The 12,500-nt window shown below is 33.8% G+C and overlaps 1 protein-coding gene across 1 annotated transcript in view; it reads right to left on the bottom strand.

The window, feature by feature from the left end:
• ssp3 (short spindle 3) overlaps positions 1 to 12,500 on the bottom strand; it is a 44,948-nt gene that overhangs the window by 7,043 nt on the left and 25,405 nt on the right. The window contains exons 13-14 of the mRNA XM_035861912.2: positions 2,424 to 2,961; positions 366 to 563 (exon numbers count right to left, since the gene is read on the bottom strand). Coding sequence (XP_035717805.2) covers positions 366 to 563; positions 2,424 to 2,961 — 736 coding nt within the window. The remainder of the gene's footprint in view (positions 1 to 365; positions 564 to 2,423; positions 2,962 to 12,500) is intronic.

The following is a 12,500-nucleotide window of genomic DNA, read 5'->3' as shown; positions in this document are numbered from 1 at the left end:
CTAATCTCAACCAAGTTGCCTATAATCCATAGTATCGAATACACTCTAACACGTGTTTCTCAATAATTAACTACGAATGCAACGTTTTACGAGAAGATATTTGTTTTGATTCTTCGCTATTCCATTATCATTTTGAGAAATTGATTAAGAAACGAATTGTTTTACATATAAAAATTTGATTCGGATATAAAGATAAACTTTCGGTGAAAGTTTGTACGTATGTATATATTTATGTATATAGATATGTTATGTATGTAAATAGATATACGTTTAGTTAGGTACGTATAGGTGTGTCAATTTTTCTTTTTTTTTTTTTCTTTTCTTTTCTTTTTTCTTTTTACATGCAAATATTCGATCGAGTTTACCTGATTTTCCGAATTGTTAACGGCGAAGTATCCAAGAACAGTGAACAATTCCGATAGGATGTAAGTACCGCTGGTATTTTGATTGCCAGATCCAACGGAAGTTGGTTTTTCTGTCAATGGATCTCGTGACAGACGAGTTATCACCTGGCTCGCTATCAGTCGCCACTGCAGACTCGTTCCTTCTGAACCAAGAAGATTCTAAAACAAAAAGAAAAAAAAAAAACATATATATATATATATATATATATATATATATATATATATAGGTACAATATATTTATAAAAATATGTAAACGTTTGTGAAAAAAATAATTAAGTCTGTCGATCACAGATACGTAAATTATTTAAATAATATTATCGATATAAATAGAAAAAAGAAAATATTTTGTAAAATACTTGAAACGATATACCTAAAAAAAAAAATGGAATTAACCAATATTCTTGCAGCGGATAAAAAAAAAAGGACAAGAAAGGAGGAAAAAGGAAGAAGAAAAAGAGAGAAAGGAATCTTAAAGAAAGATAACAAAAGAACGCAGAAATAATAATTAATAATACGTCGGATATAATCAATTCGGAATAATATTCGAAAGGGAGAAAATCTAAATTCTAATCATCCTTGATCACAGAAATGACTACATGGTGGTCACAGAAGTGGTTCTCGTCTATACCAAAGAGAATGGATAATAAACGTTGGTTTTTCGCCAAATGCACGATGGGAGATCGTCGGGAGGGACCCATTCGGGATAATCGACGAGGTATCCCGTGGGACAAAACGCCGGCAAAGGTTGGTAGAACATGGTCCTATCCTACGGGACCATCGGATAGCCCCCGATGCTTTTTATGGATGTTAGGGAGGAGGCGCGAGGGGATAAGAAAAAGAGAAGAGGGGAAGGGGAAGAAGGGGAGGGAGAGGCACGAGGTGCCGTTTCGATTCAATTCGTGGTCTCATCTCGTTGCGAACTTCACGGGAGGGCTTTCTTCCTTGACAGCCGAACCCCATGATACACGATATCTCCATCGAGTCCGACATACAGCTATATATACTTATATATATATATATATATATATATATATATATATATACGTATGCATCTAATGACAAGACCCTTTGTGAATCGAGACACAAGAACAACAAGAACTACAGGAGGCCTTTACAAGAAATACGAATTTTGTTTTAACTATCGATGCTTCGTCAGAATTAAAATTGGAATTATGAATATAAAAAAAAAAAAAAAAATAATAGTAATAATAATAATATATATTATTTTGGAATCAATTAGATTTTTAACCAATTAATCATTATTTTTATTAAAAAAAAAATATATATATATATATATAAATCGATATATTCGATTATATTATATATAGATATACCATAGAAAATAATTTCGTTATAAATTAATATTTGAAACTAATTTAAAAATAATAGAGAGAGAGAGAGAGAGAGAGAGAGAGAGAGAAAGAGAAAGAGGGTGTGTATTTTATACAGCAAGAAAGATAGAAACGAATCAGAGATAACGTGCCTCGGGCTAGGCAAAGGAAAGGGTTCGCTAAAAGACCTTTGTCCTTTCTCGCTCGATCGAACGACAGCTTTCTCTCGGCACCTAATTACTTGAGTGGACGTGGACAAGGTGCCTAAAAGAATACGTTCTACTCTATTCCGAGGTCGAACAAGTTAGTCACCCATTTTCCTTTCTATTTTATCTGACTTTTCTTCTTTTAGGTAGTTCCTTTGGTATAACCTAGTAACTCTCTTAGAAGATAACGTGTTAATATATCCCCTTTTTTTTTTCTTCTTCTTTTCCCCTTTCTTTTTGTATCAACTATTTTTAGAAAACAGGATATAATCAACTCTAATTATATCTTTATATATATATGAGAAGACATAATTTGTTTACAAATAAATATGCGAAAAAAAAATTCTCAATTATATAATTTAAAAAAAAATTTCAAATTTAATTTTTCAAATAAAATTGAAAAATCGATTTAACACAAGGGTACATATATATATATATATATATATATATACGTATGTATGTATGTATATATGTAACTCACCTGGAACCTTTGAAGATCGAGTTCAGCGAAAGCCTTGAGTAATCGAAGTCCACGAACGATCAACATTCTTGTGGCTAAAGAAGGCATCGTTTGATTCGGCGTAGGCGATGATCCTTTTTGATTGAAAGTATTCAATGCAACTGCTGCATAAAGTGCACCAATAGCACCAGCCGCTTCCGTCGTAAACAAACTCGATATGAGATGCGTCTCCGTGCTTGTAGTTTGTTCGTTATTCTCGTTGTTGTTGTTGTTATTATTATTATTATTATTGTTGTTATTATTATTATTATTATTATTATTGTTATTATTATTATTATTATTGTTATTATTATTATTGTTATTATTGTTATTACTATTATGAACGGTTGGATTGTCGGGAGTGATCGAACGTTTCAAATGATAACAGATACGTGTTAGTAGATCGAAGGATGCCAACAACAAAGGTGATTCGTGTTCTTGATCCAAAAAGAAATCAGCTTCTATCAGTGCCCGACTATGAAGCGAGACTTTCTCGACCAATCCGCCTGCTATCAGGTATCTGTAACAAAAAAGAAAGAAAAAAAAAATAAATAAAAAGTAAATAAAATTAAGGGCGAAATGAAAAATACAAAAGAAAAAAAAAAAAAAAGAAAGAAGAAGAAGAAGAAAAGAGAAAAGAGAACAAAAAAAAAAGTAATGAACAAAAAGAAAAAAAAAGGAATAATTTTATTATAAATGATCTCGTTAAAGGAGCACACGCGTAAACCTGACTTTGGTATCTCATGATTCGTCCACAAAGTATACAATGTGTGGTAGCAGTAAAGTGTACATATGGGTATTAAAGGAAAAGAGAGAGAAAGAGAGAGGGAGAGAGAGAGAGAGAGAGTGAGAGAGAAGGAAAAAAAAACAATGTATTGCTTACAGGACAGCATGTGTGACGGTGTAACACGAGAGGATTATAACATCAGTGAGTTATAAAGAGAAAGAGAGAAAGAAAGAGAGTGAGGAGAGGGAAAAAGATATGTCCATATCTGTAGTTATATGTAAGAGAAAGAAAGAGATATAGATACGACCATATTTCTGTATATATCTAAAAGAGAAAGAGAGAGAGAGACAGAGGAAGGAGAGAGATAGAGAGGGGTTGAACATTGTCAGCGCACGATGCTCATTCTATTGGGTATGTTGTATATGTTTTCTTTTTCTATTTTCTTTTCTATTTCTTTCTTTCTTTCTTTCTTTCTGTCTTTTTTTTTTTATTTTTCTTTTTTCTTCTCTTTTCTTTTTGTAGACAACCCCATATCCCCACCAACATCACAACACTCGTGTGCCCCCACAGAGTAGAGTGCCTCGTTGTCGAGGGGTGCGTGGCTGTCAGTGCGTATTATCGCCATCCCTAATGCTTCTATGCACAGATACTAAGCCAAGTTTAATTCTCACACATCCATACATACTCATATATGTGTACATGCCAATGGCTATTGGAATATACAATAGGACGTGGTGCATGGTACGACACAAGTGCATCGTACTACTTGCTTGTGTGTGTCCGCCCCACCGGAGGCCCAACTGTCGCGTCTAATCATAACTAGCTAGAAGCTAATCCTATGCGAAAATGTGTTCATGTGGGTGGATGTATATATATATATATATATATATATATATATATATATGCACATCTATGCGTGTACACGCGTGTGCATGTGTTGCTATGAAACTGTACGACATCCCCATATTTTTTTTTTTTTTTTTTTTTCTATTTCCAAAGTCCCGTCACGTGGCACGAGCCAAGGATCGAACGATCATTTTTATGGACCTATTATTTACGGACGTTTTCATTTTTTCCAAGTGCCTGATTTCCGTTTATGCGTCAAATAATACGATTGGTTAGAGAAACATTTTTTTATTGATAAAAAGTCACGAAAGTATAAAAAAGAAAAAAAAAGAATAAAGAAAAAGAAAAGAAAAGAAAAGAAAAAGAAAAATTAAGAACAAAAGGAAGAAAGGACAAATAAATACAAGCAAATCCTATCGAACGATTTGGCGTATGATCTTTTTATAATGAAATTTTAATTAACCATCGAGACGTATTAATAAATTAAAAATATAAATTCATTTATCTTTTTTCAATATTCATAATTTCCCTTTTGTCGATTTAAAATGAATTATAAATGATAATATTTTTAATTAAAATTAATAAAATAATGAAAAAAATTTTTAATAATATTAATATCTAAAAGTTAATGATATCACAAAAAAAGAAAAATATTGAGAAGTATCAACAGATATATAAATTTATTTGTCTTTCGCAATTTAAAAAGAAAAAAAAAAAAAAAGAAAAGAAAGAAAAGAAAAATCAGAAAAAAGAAGAAATCAAGAGAAAAGGGAGAAAAAATTATTCAAGGAAACAAGGAAAGAAAAAGCAAAATAAAAAAATAAATAAATAAATAAAAGAAGATAAGGATTTACGTCAATGTATAAATAAATGCCATACATGCTCGATAAGATTCGCAAAGGTCGCGTTCATTCGCGATAGGAAGTAACGACTCGTGTTATCGTCGCATAATTCGTCGATAAATTTGAAGGGCGAGATAAGTCCTTCCTAATCTCGGTCGCATGTCTGCCGAAGAGAAACGAAGCGAGAGAACGCGGAGGAAAAGGATGAAGGAGAAGGGGAGGAAAGGGGGAAGAAAACGGGAAACGGAGGGAGGTGAAAAGTGGGGATGGTACGCACAACAATGAGCAAACGAGCGTCGATCGTGGGGATAAAGTAAATTCTCTAATAAAATGCGTTCGAATGCGCGTCTCTACAATGGATTAGGATTATTCGAAATTGTAGGTACCTATATTATTTGTATCTATATGCTTGGCCTTTCCTATATGTATTTGCCGTTGTGGGATTTACAGGATTACATTTCGAGAAGTTCCCTCACCTCCTCCCCCCTTCCGCCCATCCACCCCCACACTCTCCCCATAATGTTCATAATGTTCTCCCTTCATCCACATAAACCATAATAACATGGGTAATAACGAAAAATTAACTGATACTCATGTACTTTGTCATACGACGTTAATATTAGAACGAAATTTCTTTATCATATTTTTGAATTTAAATTCAATCAAATTACGATTTTTTTTATCATAGACATCTCTCTCTCTCTCTTTCTCTCTCTCTCTCTCTCTCTCTCTCTCTCTCTCTCTCTCTTTCTCTCTCTCTCTCTCTCTCTCTCTCTCTCTCTCTCTCTTTCTCTATTATTTCCTTTTTACATTGGTATTCGTTGATTTTCTACAATATGTATTCTTGTGATTGTGATGGATGGAAATAATATAATTGTGTAATGTATATAACATCGAAAAAAAAAAAAGAAAAAAAAAAAAGAATATATTTATTTAACGGATCTATTCGTTCGATCAGTATTTTTCATTGATTAATAATATTTATTAATTATTATTTTTGAATTAAGAAGGAAAACAATAATTTCGGCTAAGAATTAAAGCTATCGTCTCCTTTCTTACGATCTATAATATAACGATAATGATTTCAATATCATACGCGTTATACTAAATTTTTCATCTTTTACAATCGCGATAAAGTCATATATGAATGGTATCGAAAATTTGTACGCAAGTACGTATATAAAATATAAAAAGAAAAAAAACAGGAGAAGATGAAAAAATTGATTGAACTTCGTACGAATCGACTTTTTATAGAATATAAAACAAACAAAAATATTGTTCACGCGAGAGTTCCCTTTTTTAAAATAAAATTGAAAACAAGAAGGAAAGAAAAGGAAAAAAAAGAAAAAAAAAAAAAAAAAGAAAAAAAGAAGAAACGAAGAGTATCGATCAACAAGTATTATCTAGTTTTCATTTTTTTTTTCGTTTTCTTTATCCCTCCTTTTTTTCTTTTATTAGTAGACTGCGAATCTAAATCTCAACGTATTATTTTTTTTTATCTTGTTTTTTTTTTCTTTTTCAAAATCAATATTACTAAAAATTGTGACAAGTTATACAATGAAAAAGCTCTGTACATACACTTACATATTTTATTTATATATATATATATATGTGTATGTGTGTGTATACTTAGTTCGAAAGAGAGAAAGCAACCTAAGAAGCTAATTTTGTCGAGGACTTAACAGTAAATTAAATTCGCCAGTCGGTAAGCGAGGATCTTTCGAACGTTCGAACGAACGAACGAGCAAAGCAATTCGGTAGGACCAGGAAGATCCGATCTAGCGATCTTTACGCACGTCCGAACAGGGGCGAACTGAGAGCTTTGAACAGGGTGCATCATCATCGCCCTGAGATTGCGATCTATCATTGAATGTTTGCGGGGGGTTCGAGCAAATACATTGAATTTATTTATTACCCCACCGCTTCCACACTACCCCCTACACCACCCCCTGTCATCCTACTTCCATTGCGATAGAAACTTGGATACTGAATTCTGTCTCTCTCTCTCTTTCTGTTTTTCTCTCTTTCTCTCTCTTTTATAGTCGTCATACTCAGTGGTTCCTTCGAGAAGAAAGAGGGAGGCCACAGCCTAGCAAGCAATCGCTACCCCAGTAGCTCTCTGCCATTAGCTAACCATATGATTATTTCATAGCCAGCCTGCAAGGGTGCATATCTTTATGTTGTATACTTCACGCAGGAGGGGGCGTTGCCACTCATTCGCTTTCTCTCCATTTCTCTCTTTCTCTCTTTCACTCTTTTCTCTCTCTCTCTCTCCCTCTCTTTCTCTCTTAGTCGTACTCCTGCTGAGTAGCTTATGCGATTTAATGCTAGCCTACCGATATACTTGAATGCACTTGGATGGCTGGAAAAGGTTAGCAAGATGGCCAATTCTATTGAACTAACAAGGTTTACTTTGCCATCTTTTGGAAGATTCTTTTCTTGTTTTTGTCTTGGTATTCTTTTTTTTTTTCTTTTTCCTTTTCTTTTCTTTTCATTTTCATCTATTATAGATATGATAAGTTATTATCGTCCATCAAACAAAGAGAAATAAGACGATTATCTACCGAAGTGTTATCGGCATTTAAGTGATCAAAAAAAAAAAAAAAAAAAAAAAAAAAGGCTAACAAGATGACCAATCGTATTTTGAATTGACAAGACTTGTCTTAACGTTTTTCTAAACTCTGATTTTTCTCTCCTTTCTTATCTTGTTTTTTCTCTTTTTTCTTTTTTTTATTCTTTCTTCTTTCATTTTTATTACATTAAAAACAAGATAAGTTATTCATCCGTCCGACAAAGAGAAATAAGACGACCATCTTCCGAAGAAAAAGAATTGTTTTTCTTTCTTTTTTTTTTTCTTTTTTTTCTTTTGAACTCTCTTGTTTGTTTTTGTTCTTTCCCACCTTTTCTTTCTTTTTCTTTTCTATTTCTTATTTCCTTCTATCTCTCTCTCTCTTTTTATGTTTCTTATTACGCGTATAAACAACAAGACGTTATTTATCGTACGACAATGAGAATAAGAACGACGATGGCTATGTATAATCCTAAAGTAATATAACCGAGTAATATCTTCCCTCGAAATTTGTTCGAGATGTTTGCCCAACGAAATTACGAAGAGTGTTGAAAGTGACACAACCGTATGACAGTCGAGAGTTAAGGAAGAAGAATCGTAGAACTCGGTAGAGGAGTGAACAGGAGGCGAGGGTGAGGGGGGAGGGAGGCGGGGCGGAGGAAGCTTTTACACGCAGTTCTTACTTACAAACGTTACACGTACTTTACTTGGAATTTGGTCATAAAAACAAAGAAGAGAAAGGAGAAAGAAAAAGAAATGTAAAAAAAACGAACAGGAAAGAGATAGAGAAAAGAGAGAGAGAGAGAGAGAGAGAGAGAGAGAGAGAGAGAGAGAGAGAGAGAGAGAGAGAGAGAGAGAGAGAGAGAGAGAGAGAGAGAGAGAGAGAGAGAGAAATAAAACAAATAAATGAATCACAGATAAATCAATAAATAAATGAATAAATAAAAAAAATAAAAATAATAATAATAATAATAAAAAAAAAAAAAAAAAAAAAAAACAAACCATCTCTTTCTATCTCTGTTTCTGTTTCTAGCTCGACTCATCGCGAATTTGATCGTCAAAACGTTTTGCGTAAAATTACGCGCGATATTTTCAAATATCGTTGAAAACACAAAACCCTCGTGCTTCTCTCCTTTGCCGATTTTTGGTGCTCAATGGTAATCGCGGAGGATGGGTGTGTGTATGCGGTGGGGGGAGGGTGGGATGGAGGGGGATGGGAGAGGGGGGATGAAAAGCTTTGCGGGATTTTATTCGTAAACATTCGGACAAAGTAGAATATGATAAATAAGAGATGCGCATTGTTGAAAACGAACATACACAGGAGGGCGGGGAGAGGGGTCCAGAGTGGGAGGGTAGAAGACGGGTGGGGGTCGCCATTTAAACATTACGTGGGATTATCCGACGGGAATAAATGATGTCGTGAAAGCATCTATGAATTTTACATATATATATATATATATATATATATATATATATATATATATATAAACAAAAAATAAAAATAAAAATAAAAATAAAAATAAAAATAAAAATAAAAATAAAAATTTAAAAAACCACACACAAACACAGAGAGAGGGGGGGGAGAGTAAATTGACTCGTGAATACTTAATGCGATGTACTAAACGAAATGTGAGATAACGAGAGAGAGAGGAGAGAGAGAGAGAGGAGAGAGAGAGAGAGAGAGAGAGAGAGAGAGAGAGAGAGAATAAAGAAAAATAGAAAAAACAAAAATCGAAAAGAAAAAAAAAAAAAGAATATATTCCAATCGTGTAAAATATAAAAGCGATGAAGGCACGAGTAATGGAAGGGTAAGAGATGAATTTCGTTTATATATTGTAGGAAGGATGATAACCCCTACGTAAAATTTCAACAATAAACGACACGGCAAATTTGCAATCGGCCGAGGATCGATTATCCTCCAACACATCGACACAGTACACTACAACGTAGCGGTTCTTCCATGAGTTTGACAGGAGAGCTCCCCCACCCCACCACCACCACCACCCACACCACACTACACCACCCCCGCCTTGCACACTTGTTACAATATTTACAGAGTCGTCCCTAGGATCCAACCCTGAAACCGAATCCCCGGCTGCCATTGACAAGTGTGTCTCCTGTTCCTAAATTTTAGCATTTCGCCCTACACTCCCTCCATCCCTTCTTTCCCTTCCACCACCTTCTCTAACATCCACCCACTTATCCACCCTCTTTCATCCCTCTTTCTGTCTGTACCACTTCTTCTTCTCCTCTCTCTTTTTCTCGACATCCATCCAACCACGACGTTTCTCGAAGTAGTGAGAAAGAGAGAGAGAAAGAGAGAGAGAAAGAAAGAGAAGTAGAGAGAGAGAGAAAGAGAGAGAGAGAGAGAAAGAAAAATTTTATTTTTGTTGAAAAAATACACGAACCACATAGACTTATCTACTCTAATCGACTCACGAACGTAACATAGCGAATTCGAGGAATTAATAAATTCATCGTGCATCAAGTTTATAGGATCATATATATATATATATATATATATAAAATTGAAAAATGAATAAATACGATGAAATTGTAGATACAGTATCGTACGAATAAGCTGGTTTTCATTGAAAATTTCACAATGATCACGAAGTGATTTTAACGATTTACGATTTACATACTGTTATATATATATATATATATATATATATATATATATATATATATACATATATATTGTACATTATAACTACCTATGTACGTTGTGATACATATCTATTTACATATGTGTATAATACATAAGAAACGTTACTTTACTTATTATATACATATTGTATCTTCCGAAATGAATCAATAAAGTGGTTAGTTAGGTATGTGTAAAAAAAAAAAAAAAAAGAAAAGAAAAGAAAAAAAACAGAAATATAAAAATAAAAAAAAATCACATTGATAATGACGGTTCATTATATTCCGTTCTCCAAAGTGAAACATCTCTCTCTCTCTCTCTCTCTCTCTCTCTCTTTCTTTCTTTCTTTCTTTCTCGTCTTTCTCTGTCTCTCCTTTTCTGTCCCTGTCTCTCTTTCTCTCTATCTCTCTCAACTTAACTTTTTCTCGAAACGTAATTACCATGAAGGATCGAGGTATGATAATTATCCTCGTTCAAGGCCACAGAACACATTCTCGTCCGAGCTCGACTTCTCTATTTTTCTTTCTCCCTTATATTTCTCTTTTTCATTCACTTGTTGTACGACGCATTACTTTACCATCATCCTTACAGTACGGCCTGCATCGGTGAGTTTACATTAAAAACCAATGAAAAAGATAGACAGATAAAGATATATATATATATATATATATATATATATATATATATATATAAAGAGAGAGAGAAAGAGAGAGAAGGAGGGAGAGAGAGATAGAGAGAGAAAGAAAAATAGTCGAAAGTCACGCGAAATAAAGTCCGTGAAACAAGGTCAAATGGCCGAGGCCTTCGTCGAATTGGTAATGTATTATAATCCCGGTACTCTAACATCCAGCAACTCAGGATATTGCTACTCTGAACTCGTTGACGCGTAATGCATTCACGCTGGGATTTCGGTAGCCCGAGGGATACGAGGAGTCAATGTTGCTAACTGAATGGTGGGAGGTAGATGAACCATAGAAGAGGAGTGAAATAGAAAGAAAGAAAGAGAGAGAAAAAAGATAGGGAGATATAGAGAGAAAGAGAGAGAGAGAGACAGAGAGAGAGAGAGAGAATGAGAAAAAGAGATTGAATAGAAACACAGGGTGAATCTAACAACCCGTTTCTCGTTTCGATAGACATATATCCTCGTTAAAATGCCACTAAAAGTAGGATTAAAAATAAAAAAGCAAAAAAAAAAAAGAAAAAGATAGAGAGAGAGAGAGAGAGAGAGAGAGAGAAAAGAAAACTGTAAAAATCAATAACACAAACGATTTCGAATGAATCTTCAATATAAGACATATATACGGATGTATATCACATACGCACATACACACGTACACATGTTATAATACTATATTTTATATATTTATTTTGATATAATTTTATTTCTCAATCAACAATATATTTTCCTCTAATTAATATCGTTGTCGTATCGTTGGTCCAAATGTTCTTAATAATATGAGTGTCTGCCATTTTTGGAATGTATTGACGATAGCTTGACTGTTTATCTTGCAAATATTAGTCGAAAGATTAGCAAATACATGCATACATACATACATACATATATATATATATACATACATACATAAATATATACATATGTACATACGTATTATATATCTGCATACCTACGCGCATTATGGACGTAACGAAATGGACGATCCTGTTTGTGGGCGTCGGATAAAACGATAATCTAACGTAACCAAGCTAATTTTGTTTACGTTGTAAAACTAACATTCTTACGTGATAACGTAAACGTTGCATTCCTTCGATAGGTCGATTCGCGATAACGAAATCGATTGTGATCTAATGTGATTCAATTGGAAATAATTGTTTACGTTTAAAAACATTATCCTTTACTCTCTCAGTTGTCGTAAATTATTGCAATAATTGGTCGACGTTGGAGATTTAAAAAAAGAAGAAAAAAAAAAAAATCCCCCTTTTTTTTTTTTTTTTTTTTTTTTATTTATTCAGACAAGATTTTCTTCCCTTATACAAATAAATGGGATAAGAGTTTAACAATAGATTTTTCTTTTTTCTTTTTCTTTTTTTTTTTTTTTTTTTTTAGTCCGCGCATTGCTTTTCGTGTCGTTTAAAGCTCGCTCTATCAAGGACGAGTATTATGGCAGGATAATAGACAACGTCGAAGTTTGCCACTTAGCAGAATGGGAACAGGAACAGCCGTGGTGCCTATTCCTACTCACGACCCTACACACACACACACACACACACACACACACACACACACACACACACACACACACACACACACACACACACATATATATATATATGTATCCCGCCTGATCAAATACTCTCCTCCAATCCCACAATTCCCATTACTGTTGCCACTCTCTCGTTCTCTCTCTCTCTTTGTTTCTCTTTCTCTCTCTCTCTCTCTCTCTCTCTCTCTCTCTCTCTCTCTCTCTCT

Source organism: Vespa mandarinia, chromosome 2 (assembly GCF_050613455.1).
Source record: "Vespa mandarinia isolate Hongniang chromosome 2, ASM5061345v1, whole genome shotgun sequence".
Lineage (NCBI taxonomy): Eukaryota > Metazoa > Arthropoda > Insecta > Hymenoptera > Vespidae > Vespa > Vespa mandarinia.
This window is presented reverse-complemented; position numbering and strand designations above follow the sequence as displayed.